Source organism: Halichoeres trimaculatus, unplaced genomic scaffold (genome assembly GCF_033239565.1).
Source record: "Halichoeres trimaculatus isolate MK-OKI-2021-1 unplaced genomic scaffold, fHalTri1.1 fHalTri1_scaffold_1, whole genome shotgun sequence".
NCBI classification, from domain to species: Eukaryota; Metazoa; Chordata; class Actinopteri; order Labriformes; family Labridae; genus Halichoeres; species Halichoeres trimaculatus.
Window position 1 is genome coordinate 19,921,168 of NW_027437179.1, and position 14,280 is coordinate 19,935,447.

Sequence of the window (14,280 nt, forward strand, 5' to 3'; positions counted from 1 at the left end):
GCACTGATTCAAAGTCCTTCAGGCCAGAATCGCTATGTTTGTGTTTTTTCTTTTTTCTTTTTTTTTTCCAAGTATGCTGTAAGTTCACATACTAACTAAATCTGTTACTATTTGCCCTTCCAGGATTATATTTGTTCACTGAGTGTTCATAATTTTACTTAAGCAGTGTCTGTGTGTATTAATCTCAGAGTAAAATACCCTCGTTTTGCTTATAGTAAAAAACAATGTGACTTCTCCCAAAAGGTACATTTTCTAGACTGAACTCTTTACACACACGTGGAAAAAAGTTTTCTTTGAAATTTAATAGGAAGCTGTGTGCAAAATAGTCAAAATTGTTTTAAAACCTTTCAAGTAATTCATGTAACATACATATCTTTCACTGACATCTGATCAGGATTGGAAAAGAGGGAACTAAAGGCCCCATGCTGCATTATTTCATCTGTTGTTTAAGCAGCAGTGAACAATTTATTTAGAAAGCAACACAATAGATTTTGAAATAATTCTGTCAAAGTAATCATGCGGGAAGAAAAGTGAGAAGACATCAAAGTGATGAGAGTTTTGAGAGCAAAGACTGTCCTGGAAGGCGCTAAAATTTCACTCACACAGTGACGTCTTGTTTACCACCTACTGAGCTGCACTGAACTAGGGTCAAAGGTCAAGGAGCAGAGAGGAGTCATCCCCTTTTGTCATACCAAACATTGCATCACTTACATGGACTCAGTCACACAGACCTGTGAAACAGCAGTGTGTACGACATTTTTGAATAAGATCAGACAAAGAAGAAGGGAGGCTTTCAGATAACTGCGGCATGTTGTGATGTCATGGAGCATCTCAGGTATTTAAAGGAAGAATTCACTCTTTATCTTGAGAGGTGAACATGAGATAAAAGTTATTCATGAAAGAAAAATGCGTCATCTTCAACCACAGAAACCCTGCCCTTACCATAAATACCAATGATCATTTAAGGTTCACCGTATCATGACATAATTAAAAGTACCTATTCATAGAATTAAAGTTTTTTTTATTGATACTGAGCCTAAAAGGTTCCTGTTTTGCTCAGCTCCTTCTCTTTCAATGCAGTCCCTAAGTAACCAGTCTTTTTCACATTGACTTTATGCACTAAACCAGGGGTCCCAAAACTTTTTCCCATCAGGGCCAAACAACGTTTCCCTTCTCTGAGGGGGTACCAGGGATAGTTTGTTAAAAAAAAAAAAAAAAAGTGACGATCGCAGAGGTGCCCAAACGTAAATATTTATTGTTTTCCAGAAAGCCACAGATAACCAAATACTAATAACCCTTTCTGATATCTTGACAGGAAAAAATAATCAGAAAATAAATAATAACACTATTAATGAAATATATAGCACTATTTATGAAATAAATAATAACTAAATAACCTTTTTTCAGGTTTTTCACAGAAAAAAAGACAATGAAATATTAACTTTCTTGTAGACACCACTGTTTGCAGCTCTCTCTCATTAACTTCAATGTGAAAACCAGAAAGCAAGCAGGCTAAGAAACCGAACTATGTGATACAACACCTACCAGCACAATACATTTCACTACCAGTTTGGTTGTATAACGGGATTTTATTTTTTTAAGGGAAGGTTTTCACAGATAGGGCACAAACTGCAGAGGGGTGGACTAGAAAGTTATTTTCTATGCATGTGTAAGTCTCGATCACGTGGCCAGATTGAAAAAAAAAAAAAATCATAATGCACCTCTGGTATTGTTCAGGGGACCAGGCTAAATGTGGGGGCGGGCCGTATCCAGCCCCTGGGCCATAGTTTGGGGACCACTGCACTAAACCAACAACTTATATTTAAGGAATTGATAAACATTATAAATGAAGTTGGAAATAATAATTTTCTCATAGTAAATCAGTATTATTAATTTAATAACTCACTAAAGGCCCATGCAAAATATTTCATTAAAATGTGATTTTTCTCTGTAATTTGGAATTATTAAGTATTTTGCACAAACTAAGCAGCTGACTGATTTTGAGCAGGTCATGGTGACCAAAGAAGAGTTATCAACCTCCCTTAACCTCAATCAGGATAAGGATCTATTGAGGACACTAACATTTCTGCTGGATTGTGGGACCTAAAGCACAACAGTCCTTATGTGTAGCTTGTCAGAGGTTTCTTTTTGCCTTGGACTTTTGTATCCTCATTTCTTCAGTTGAGACAATCTGAGAAGAAGGAGCACCTGTAGTTTGTTTGCCTCTAGATGTGCAGTTTGAAGATGTCCTCCGTTAGTTTTAAAACCATTTTGCTCTGCCCCCCTGTGGAGGGAGGGCAGAAGAACATATCTGGACATTCATAACACATCTTCATCTATCAACCAGTGTGGCCTGACGTCACCCAGTTGTTTGCAAGCACACAAAATTATGCAGCAACTGTGAGTCCATCATCATCACTCATAGTTTCCCTACAGTGGGCAGGACGTCATTCATTACTATGGCTTTCCATCATGGTCCAAGGCTGGGCTAGGCTGGGATTCCAGTATGGCAAACTTAAATCTGTAATTTTGGTCCAGAGAGAAAAAAGTCATCCTGCTTCCACTATTTAAAAGTCTTAAATTGTAGTTGTGTGGTGAGGAGCTTGTGCGGTGCGTCGTGTTGCTCAAAGCTTGTTGTGCTTTGAAACACGAGTCACAATGTTTCTTTTTTTATCAGAGCAGCTGTGTAAGAGTTTGAAATCCTTTGGCACAAAGCAGTTATACAAATTCGAGAAGAGGACAGTGGCTCCATAAAAAGAAGGCTGTCATCTCTTTGTACTATATCCCATTATGCAGTATTGTGTTTTGCTGTGAGCATGTGGATTATATAGATTCTGTGTTTAAAAAAATGGGAAATGCAGATTTTGGGACGAATAAAAACTTAATAATTTCAGCTGTTATAGACTGAGGCTAATGCTTTTGGTTATAGGACCCATTACAGCCAGATTACTTTGGTCCGTCAGTCTAAGTCTGTACCTCTGCTTTATTGCGATCTCAGTTCATCTCTATTGAGAGGCACAAGACCAGAAGCAACACAAGTTTGAGAAACAGTCATGTGTTGACTCAACTTCTCCTCACTCCACTTCACTTCCGGTCCACTCAGCCCTCCCAGCCACGTCTGTCCACAATGGTAACTGAGCCGTGATAAATCAGCACAGGCCAAAAATGCTGAGATTGCCGCAATGTTCAATACTCTAATACTCGCTTTTGATTCAGAAGAAGTTGGAGCACAAACAATACACTTTTTTGAGCGTGAACACTCACATGACAGGAAGTTGGGGGGTTTAAATGCTTCCAGAAGTTCACAGGTCATCCAGCTTGATCTTTTTAGCTGAAAGGAAATGATCATCATTCCAACCACATTCCTGCTCGAATATGTTTTATTGTTGAGCATTCAAGCCCATTTCTACTGAAGCCATGCTTATATTAGAGAGAAACACTTTTTAGAAAGAGGAAACTATTGCAAAATTATCTTTTGTGCAAAAATAAAGCAGATTATGTAATCGTATGAAAGCCTTTGTAGGGTTTCTGTTTCTGTCAGTGAGGGGGAAGTGAAGTGGCCCTTTGTGCCATGTGTTTCAGTATAAATACATCATCCAGACTGAAATTTTTCTGCTTTCAAACTGAATGGAAATTCCAACACAGCTAGCTTCCTACCGGCAAGTGACTCAGTCAGAGCCCAGCGTCTTCCACCCTCGGCCCTTCCTGCTCAGTGCTGGGGCCTCTGGGTGTGTCTGCCTGTGACCTCATGTTCCCAGAAAATCCTCCAGAAACCTCTGCAGCACACTCACTCACATGATACAGCCTTAGTATACACAACAACAAACTGGGCAGTTTACGCACCAACATCACTTTGGTTGTTACGTCAACAGCAGAGATGGTGGTGTTGGTGTTTTAGCGTGCTCAGTCAACCAGAGTATCCAATGCTGTATGTGTGTGTGGGTTTGTGTGTGTGCAGACTAGCATCCTGTTTATATAGTCTGGTTATTGCTGCCTGCTGTGAGAAATCCCAGTCAGGGTTGGTTTGTTGTTGTAAAAGTCAGTGTTGTTGTTCTTCAGACGTAGGATTTAATATTTATAAATTTAAAAAAGAATACAAAAAATATTTTTGAGTCTCACTCACAAGAGCAACAGTCAACATAATACATTTATGAGTGCAACTACTGCTCAACAGCTTCAAAATAATTCCAAAACCTGCTGGATCAACTTGTGAGGAGAATTATAGATTTGTGAAAAGAGGCTTTGTGCTCACGCAAGAAGACAAAAGTTCAATACATGGCAGAAGCACTCCTTAAACGGAACTTAACATAATCAATGAGTCATTTAATTTATTCCTGAGTCAGCTCAGATCGATACTCAGTGACTAAAGCAAACACAGTGATAGGAACGACCAGGCACCTGACAGACAGAAAGACCGGCTGTCACATATGAAATGAATCTTACCTGAGCTTCTCTGAAGTCTGACAGGCTGTGATGGCTCCGCTGGGATGTTTCAGTCCTTGGAAAGTGACAGATGTCCCGTGAGGTCCTGTTAAAGAGTTAGTTCTCTGGCTGCTGTTGGAGGTGCCGCTCTCTCTGAGTGAAAATACTTGTTCTCTCTGCGTGGCGGGGCTCAGTCCATGTGGCTGGATGGGAAATGGGAAATGAACTTTCTGGGCAAAGAGCCAAGTGCAGAGTGGGTTTTAAAGACACAGCAGTTTTCTGTGTTACAAGGTTTAGTCACACTTTACGCTGTGGAAGTTACTGGTGAAACCATTTTCAGCTGCTGGATACTTCAATTCCAAGCATATACTGCTCTGCTTACTCCCACTTTTTCAATACATTAATGTTTTATTTGTTCTCTGAGGATTTTGTTGCTGTAGACTGGCAAACTTTGGAAGCTATATGAGATGCTTGTTTGTACCCCAAATACACAGTTTCCCTCCTTCAGTGTTTTGTATGAATTAACTATTTCATTAATATCTAAGTTACCTCGGAAAATCTCTCAATAAAAAATATGAGAGAAATCAACAAAATTTGACCTACTGTAGGTCAACCACATGAGTTTTGGGCAATTCAAAGGCCTATAAACAATCAGTAAAGTAAATAAAATTGGTCTATTTTATGAGCTGCAACATTTGAGAGTCACAGTGATGTTATTATAATCAAACTGCTTTCTGGTGCTTACACTTGTATTATTTGACTTATTCTGAAATTCAGAAATTCAAAGCAGAACTTGTATTTCTTCTTGAATATGTAAATACTTTAGTTTAACGGTCAGGTTCTCTGGTATCTTAGTTTTAAAACTGCATCCCCAAAATGTGCAGTACATATCAAATGAAAGAGAGACATTTGGTGGGGTGTTATGAATAATAACTTCACATCCTTGCCAACTTCAAAGCAGAAAATGATTATGTATTTCAGCCAGAATCTCTACAGTCATGACTTGTAAACATGTGAGCCAGTCTCCCTCTAGTGGTTTTTACCGAGAAAGCAACGAATTGCAAAAGTACCAAGTGTTGAGTGTCTCCATTCTACTGCTAACAGAAATATCTGCATTGAAACAGCTGCACTTCTTCATGATACAAGAGTGTGTTTGCCAGTCTGACATTTCATAAAAACATCTATTAATGGCAGGATAAAAGAAATAACCTTGGAGAAGCTCCCTCTACCAGAGGCTAAAAGTACAAGCCACTCTTATAGCCGGTGTAGCTAAATGTCTGTTGAAGAGCTGTGTTTTCTGTCTTAATATGTGGTGAGATCATTTTCTTTTCCCTCAAGCTGCCTCCATTTCAACTGGATGGACCTGCTCATTTGTGCATCCTCTCCATGAACCCTTTATCCAGTAGCCAGGCAACAAGGTGGATAACTTAGAACATATGCACATACACAGCTTCATCTCGCCATACACGATAAAAATAGGTAGAGGTGAGGAATGAGTCTTGGATCTACTGGATACAAACATTTGTGCTGTGGTCAGATCTGTGTCATAGAGAAAAAGATGTGAGCAAATATGTGGGCTACACTGATCTGAACATGCTTAATGTTCAACAAGAGTCACTACAGTCACTGCTACAAACAAATACAGACAACAACATTGTCTGAACCCAATTAAAGAATCTTCATTTTTGTTGTTTCAGTTCTCTTTTTTCAACCTTTCTGTCTCTATTCCTCACTGGATGAAGTGTGTGAGAGCAGATGATAAAGACAACATGACCTTCAGGTGTTAAATAGTCATCTCTAAGGAAGAATGCACTGGCAAAGAATTTTTTTGCTAAGCATCAGAGATCTGACACCCAGTCAACAAGTTAGTGCACAAAAGAGTAACTGGTGGAACACTATTCATCTTTAATCACTTAAAGCGCTGATTTTCTTTTTTCCCCTTGCAACAGAGATGAGCTCTGAACACCTAAATCTCATAATGTAAATGGATATAGTTTGTCTCTTTTGTACTGTAAATTTAGGAAACCTTTGGAGTAGCAACATGCAGAATCAGAATTAGCAAGGAACAAGATATATTTGTACATTATAATAATAAGATGATGTGCAATGGTCAGGATTGTTAAGGACGCCCAAGGATAAAAAAATATATATGTATCTGCAATTTAGTAGTGTTATAAACCCATTCCCTGATCCTGGACTAGTGTTAATCCTGGATGGACGGTTGACCCAGATGTATTTTTCCTGCAGTTCATCGCAGTGGGCTCTGGTCCTGGTGTGTGTCAGATCGGAATATAACGGCGACAAACATGACAGACTGAAAATATGGTGTTGAACATGATAAGCAGCTCCTGGTGTGGGTTGAACTTCCTGAGTGGTCACCGGACTACAAGACTACACAATCTATATCTTGCTGCTTCCTGCCAATCAGGAAGCTGGTGATCCACTGACAAGTGGATGCTGGAAATTTTTGCTTACCACAGCAAGAAATGATAGATGATGGTGTCAAATGCTGAGCTGAAGACCGTAAAGGAGATCACAGGTCACATGAGTCACGCAATCCAACAGTATAAAACACAAATCTGTATACCTGGTTGGTAAGGTCCAGTAGAAGCCCGGTTGATGTTCATAAGATGGTTCAGTGCAGATCTGTCAAATGATTTCAAGACTACAGATACCCAGGCCAATGGGCATGTAGTCATTTAAACATGTGATGGAGGATTTCTTGGGGAAGGGGATGATGGAGAAGCATTTGAAACAGTAGGGGGCTGTACACAACTCTAGAGAAGATCTATGTGGGAAGGACAACAGCAGCAGGGTAAACTCTTAGGTGGTACAGGAACACACCATCATGTCCTGAGCCTGATTCTGAAACAGTTCTGAGCAAAACTGCTCATTAACTACTCATCAACTACTCCATTCATTGGAGTAAAGGGAAAGTGCATCATGCTGTGCAGTTTGCACTTTGAATAAAAACAACAATGTAAAAATGTATCTTATTTTCATTAAATCATTGAAATTATCTAAGTTGCTTTAAAAATGGCAAATTGTAAATGTAAAAAATGTCACCTCACCCTATAAAAGTATGATTTAACCTTCTCAGATTCTAAGGGTAATTATTTGGTTAGGCTATACGTAGCTTATCATCACTCAGCTACCAATACAACTGAAAAAACAAAAACAAAAAAATACTTTTAAACACCTTATATCCTCATATTAAATAATTTGTGAATACTGTAACTCCAAGTATTGTCTTGCAATAGGCTCTGTCTCTAGGTCTTCCCCCTCTCATCACATGTGGTTGTATGCCTGTGATGGGGACGTTACATCACTTGCAGTGCAGCCAGACGCCAGCAGCAGCATCCAGCTCGGAGGTAACGCGGCGCGTAAACCCGGCTGGCCATATTGTGCACGAGCTCCCCGGTAAATCGGCTGCGTCACACCTTAAAAACACACACAGCTCTGGAGCCGAGGAGCCGCTTCATCGTGAGAAACTCGCTCTTTCAAAACAGAACATCCATCTGAGCTGGTGAGTGTTTGAATTCGGTTTGTCACATTTTTAAATCCCATGTATGCATCAAGCGGTGATGTCGAAGCGACGTGTCCTCTGCTGCGCTTTGTGGATGACAGGCTTTCTCATGGCCCACAAAGCGACCCACACCGCGCGCGTCGCTTGGCTCGGATTGTGCTGCTGTTTGCATGTGTGAAGAACGAACAATTGCGCCTCAGGAGCGAAGAATACCCTCATTAAAATCTCACTTGTCTACCTCCCATAGGTTGGTGCTAACGTGCAAGGAAAATGGTTAAACTGGGGAATAATTTCAGCGAGAAAAATAACGGAAAGGTGGTCTCTGAGGATGGCTTTGACACCATTCCTCTCATAACACCGTTAGATGCTAGCCAGCTGCAGTTCCCCCCACCTGATAAGGTAAGATTTTTTTTTTCCTTTTTTCTCATCAAAATGTGTAGTCAAAGAAAGAGACTCAATGTGTCTTTGTATTTCTGTCATTTTAATTAGACAAATATTCCAATTAGTTTAATGAAAAAGGTGAAAACAGGATTCTGATTTGGGTATGAAATGGCATACATTTAACAAATCCACTAGTAAAAAAATAGTTTTTCCCTCAAGCTGCTTTTGTGAATCCTTGTTTTATTCCTTTTCTTGTGTGTTGTGTATTTTCTCTCAGGTGGTGGTGAAGACAAAGGCAGACTATGATGCTGAGAGTAAGAAGGGGAAGCTGCGATCCCCTAAAATTGCAGAGTTCTCCATAAGCATCATTGAAGGTGTATCAGAGCGACTCAAAGTAAGGATACCACTACTCCTGCCTGTTTTCACACAGTATCTCATTTCTCTCTCACTCCCACACAAGCTCATGAGCCAGGGAAGAGACAGATGTCCCCCATATCAGAATAGCTCTTCTGTACGCACTATCTCCTGAATTCAGGACACCTCCACCTCCTATGTCCTCTGTGCAGCCTTGTTATCCTGCCAGGCTACAACAAGAGCTATAATGCACAATGATTCACTTAACCCCGCCCTGGAACGCTCATTAATTCAGCTGCTACCATGGCGATGGCCTCCAAACGGCTGCATCACTCCCACCAACCCCCTCATTGGCAGATGTGTTTAACTGTCTTCACATATCAAAACACCTAAACAACACACATTTTGGTTGAATAAAATTAAAACGAACTCTGGCTCCAAAACAGGGTCTGGTGCTTGGATTAGAGATAATAAAAACTTAAACTTTTTCTGCACCCAGGCTCTGCAATAATCTCCCTTCCATATTCAGAATCAACACATGAAACCGTCTCTGTGGGATGTGTCAAGCTCCCTTTCATGATAGAGCTTTAATTCTCAAACATCTGAAAGCCGAAGAGACACAACAGAGTCTCAGAGTACACAGCTCACATCCTCACACCGGTGCTTTGAAATGCTGCAGGCGGTCCTTTCATCCTGCATAGTCTCTTTCATAATCTCCTGTTGCTTTTCTCTGAACATGTTCCCCTGTCCTCTCTGTTTCTACAGGGTTCAAAAAGATGGATAAAAGAATATAGTCTTCTTCTAACAAACACATAGTCTTAACAAACTTGTGGTAAAATTACAAAGCAGCATAACAAAAAACATAGAGGTCCATTAATCCAAGAAATCCTCATGAATATTCTGTCAGCACAGGATGCAACAAAATTCATATTTGGATTTCACAGCTTCACATGTTTATCACAGGAATATGTTTTTGTCATTGCTTGTAAAACATCTAGTGCTCAACAGGAAAAGTTATACATTCATCAACTCATAAAAATAACTTTCAAACACCTCAGGGCCTCAGCATCTCAGCAATAATGAGACAGTTTCTCCCAAACCTCGTCTTCTTCCCCTGCAAACTCCACCTCCAAGAAACAACTGTAGCTGTTACATAACTCCTTTGGGAAATGAGAGCTGAGCGGTACAGATGGTCACATAAACCCTTTTTTCAATGATTTTAAAACATTATACTCTTTACTTATCCTGGAGGGGACATTTTTTCACTTACAAGCTAAGGCTGAAAACCTGCTCAAACAGGACTACACGAGCAGGTATTGATAAAAGAGGTGCAGAGTGAGGGTGCTTCCTAAAGGACACCTTGGCAATGCCCAGGAAGTGAACTGGAATGACTCCAGCCTATTTTTGTTGAGAGGTAAAGTAAGTTTGTAGTAACTGTAGGAAACCTCTTCTTGGCTACAAGCGATCTAAATACAGTGTAAAAGCTCAGCACAAAATAAGGACATTTGTATTTGGTGGATTATTTCTTTGTTGCTTCATGGTAGTAAATACTATACTGTTGGACAGCCTGCTTACTTCTCCTTTAAATGGTGCTACATTCGTAAGGAACATGCATTTGTGGGAGGAGAGACAAAACTGAATGTGTGAAGTATGCCCATGAAAATTTTGCCAAGTCCTCTCTGCTGATGCCAAACAGCGTGAGCAACACGCCCGAGCTGACCCCACAAGTGTTCAATGCGGCTTAGGTCAGGACTGGCCATTCCATCTTCTCCACTTCCAAGTACTGGAGGCAGTCTCTGAGAAACCTTGCTCTGTGGAGACAAGCGTTGTCATTTTGGAGGATAGAGTTTGGTCCAGAATGTGGAGATATGGGATTGCCAGTGGTTGCAAAATCCAAATAAATAGTAAATAATAAATTTTATTTATCCTATCTCCATGTCTCTCTGCTTTGAGATTACCTCCGCTAGCAGCATTCAGGGCTGTTATGTGACCGGAAATTGTCTGTAAATGTCAGGAAACCATCTCCTTCAGGTGCTGTCCTCTGGGACGTCCACTTTGTAGCCTATCTTTCACCCCCCCTTACAGGGAGCTTTCCTTTCCTTGAGCTTACAACTTGGTTTTGTGGAACACCAGCTTGAAGTTGCCCTATTACACTGGCCATATACAGATCAGTCAAACATGCAGATTCTTGGAACAGACACCTGGGCTGTTTCCAAACCGCCTACTACACTAGTAGTGCCTACTATTTTGGTTGAAATTTAGTGCATAGTAGGTAGTATGCAAAAAAACTTGCAAAATCTGCAGTATGCAAAAATTCCCCGGATGTCCTACTGATCCAGGAAAATTTCTCAGTATGCAACAGACCAGTCTACCTAGCATACTATTTACCACAATGCATGGTGTTTGTCAATGCGGGTGGAGGGTGAATTAACGCCGTCTACTGGAAAATGAGTCAGCGCTATAACTACAGCACAACAACGTTAACGTTAGTCTGTGAGATAGAAGTGAAGTGATGAGAAAGATGCACCGGTAAATCTTGTCACTTCTAGTTGTAAAAGTTCACTTCTACAGATTCATTAAAGCCCATTTAAACCAATAATTACGTGGATTATATGGAAGTGTTTTTTTCTATCAGCTGTAAAAATAAACATTCAATCAGTTCCAGATTTTTTTAAATAAACAATAAACTTTTGATGTAAGATTAAAAATCAAATATGATGTTTCTGCAGTTGTATGATTAACAAAATAACTGCTCCACCTTTGGAAACTTAAAACCAGAGTGGTATACTGCAAAACACCCCCAACAGAACGGTCATACTACATGCTACATGCTACACGCAAAAGCAGTAGGCAGTATGCAGTGCCTACTACATACTATAGATGCCAATCAGGCATGTGATTGTCAGCACATGGGAATACTTTTTGTCCTCTGTTTATAACTAGATGTATACTCCAGCCACAGCTACTGTTGATATTTTTATAATGAAAAACAAAAAAAAATCTGGAGTTGTTTTTTTTTTTCCGATCAGGTCTTTGATTCAGGCTATACTCACATGCTGTATGTCTGTCATATCATATTGGTCTGATGATCAAGTTGTTTGTCTCCTCCAGGTGACATTGCTGGTGATCTGTGCCCTGGCCTTCCTGGTGTGTGTGGTGTTCCTGGTTGTCTACAAGGTCTATCAGTATGAGCAGCCCTGCCCTGACAGCTTTATTTACACGGTAAACACTGGCTGGTGTTTAATATATAGTAAAATCTGTGGTGATACATAGAACAATACTGTTTTGTATTGGTTCTGACATGAATATCACTCATGTTCAGAGTTATGGCATAACACAGATAACTTTTTCTCTATCAGTAAAACCTGTTACTGGCAAAAATAACATGTTTAGAAGTTTATAATATTGTGGGAATTGTGGATGTTATTTTCTTATCAAATCAAAGAAAAAAAAGTGATATGAGCATTTCACATGGACCATGGGTCAATCTGCACCCTAATTATGGCCACTGGCTGTAAAAAAGCTGGTGTTGGTCGACCACGAGTCTCTTGTCCATGTGTTTAATAGAACAGCTTTGTCCTATTGCTTATTTACACACTAAAGTGAACTCTAATCCATCAACGTTTTCACACTATTGGATCCTGATATAATAAGTTCTGTTCCCTTTGTCTTTTGAGCAGCAAGGCCGCTGCATGCCAGCCGGGATGTATGGTGGCTACCCCCCTCAGGGCCCTGGGGGCCGTGGGCGCCTCTTCACTCTCATCAATCGCTACAACATTGCCAAGCAGACCATCACCCGGTCAGTATCACCATGGATGACCATCATGTCAGAGGAGAAGGTCACACAGCAGGAGACGGAGACAGCCCAGAAACTGGCTTAACCAACCTGAGATCAGGAGGCGGTCTCATTGCTGAAGAAATAAATAAATAATGTGGTTGTGCCATTCAAGCAAACCTCGGAGGGTCCCGTGACTTTCTGTGGGTGAAAAATCTCCTTTTCTCGTCGCCTGAGGTGCTCTGCTGCCCTGTTGATGTAGTTTGGTCTGCTGATGTGTGCTGTAGCAGGAAATTTGTGGAAGCTCTGAAAAAGCCTTGCAGTCTGGTGGATTCGTGGTTTGTTTGAATTGCATATGTTGTTATTTATTTACATTTTAAAACAGAGTGGTGAATGTGTAGATAATGCCACCAAAATACACAAACACACACACACATACACTCACTGTCTTTGTACATACACACATGTAAGAGATCTCACTTTAATACTCACATTGTGAAACAACTGTGAACCACGTATTGTCTGCGTCGCTTGTTTTAACTCACATGCACGCAAGACTTTGAGAAACAATCTGTTTGCTCTGAACCTCTTCTTTTAAACACATCAAGTACTGTTAGTGCATGTCAGACCTCAGCAGGTGGTACATTCTTCATTAAGCTACACTGTTTGCAGCCTGTTAACCCCTCGGGTCGTCTGTATTAAACTCTTATGGTCATCAATATATTGTGAGTATATGAGGCTTGACCTGAAGGTAATCTTTTAACCAGCGATAAAAATTACGGTTTTAATGATGATGTTTTGAAGCAGCCCAGTTGCAAGGTGCTGTAAAGAAGTTCTTAGTATTTAATGCTTCAAATCTTTTCAACCAGCATTAATGATTGTCTCTATTCATTTGAACTCTTTGTGAACACCATGTGCTTTGTTTGCCGACTCACTCAATGGTTACTTTTCTTAGCATACAGTTTTTGCCACTGTACTGAATGTTTTTGAATTCCTAGTAAAGACACTGTATTGTGCAATGCTTTGCATTGATAAATGTCACCATTACTGACGGCTGTTTGAAGCCGTCACAGATACTAGACTTAGGTTGATGTAGTGAAACAATCTGACAATAGTCGCTTGTCCTGTTGCTTTTTTCTGTATTTGTCTTTTAACTTAGACCGTCACCAATGATGTACCTTTTTCAAACAATGTAATGATTGCCATTGAAGTACATTTGCTACATAAAATGTCAAATGAAAAACTGAAATAAAGTGCCCATATTTCATGCCAGAGTCCAAGCAGATTTAATAATTTAAACCATCTTAACAATAAATCTTATCAACAAAAGAAACTCTCTAAAGCCAGACAGAATTACCGTAAACACAAGTAGCTTTGTTAAAAGTTCAGTGCAGAAGACTGTTTTCTGCATGCTGATTTAATTTTCACTCACACGCATGCTCACTCATCTTTGTTGGTCATCAGCTGTTCTCATCACCTCTTCATATCTCTACAGTAGATATGCTCCGCTCCCTCTTTGTTAGCTTGTCATACTACTGCTGTCCTTTTTAAATATTGCTTTCTCTTTCTCCACTTCTTTCATGTCATTAAGTGTGACCCTGCTCCTCTCCATCAGCACCCAACCCTACAGTTTCATCAGCGCCATCATCTCGTCAGCCTCTGACAGCTTCATCTGCCAACACCTCCACCATGGCCGTATGGACTACAGGAGGTGATAGATTTTACTTCAGTTCAGGGCAGACACCCTCCCATCACTTCATCTTCCTGAAGAGCTCAAGTGTTAAAGAGACTCTGACAACTCAACATCACATCATCTCTGCAG

At 40.2% G+C, this 14,280-nt stretch overlaps 1 protein-coding gene across 1 annotated transcript; it reads left to right on the top strand.

Moving 5' to 3' along the window:
* The first annotated feature begins 7,750 nt into the window (after positions 1 to 7,750).
* On the top strand, positions 7,751 to 13,725 carry LOC141787346 (neuronal vesicle trafficking-associated protein 1-like). The gene is made up of 5 exons (XM_074665631.1): positions 7,751 to 7,948; positions 8,196 to 8,347; positions 8,607 to 8,723; positions 11,795 to 11,905; positions 12,364 to 13,725. Exons 2-5 carry the CDS (start codon positions 8,219 to 8,221, stop codon positions 12,562 to 12,564), a joined length of 558 nt encoding a protein of 185 aa, XP_074521732.1. The 5' UTR covers positions 7,751 to 7,948; positions 8,196 to 8,218; the 3' UTR covers positions 12,565 to 13,725.
* Positions 13,726 to 14,280: the final 555 nt, after the last annotated feature.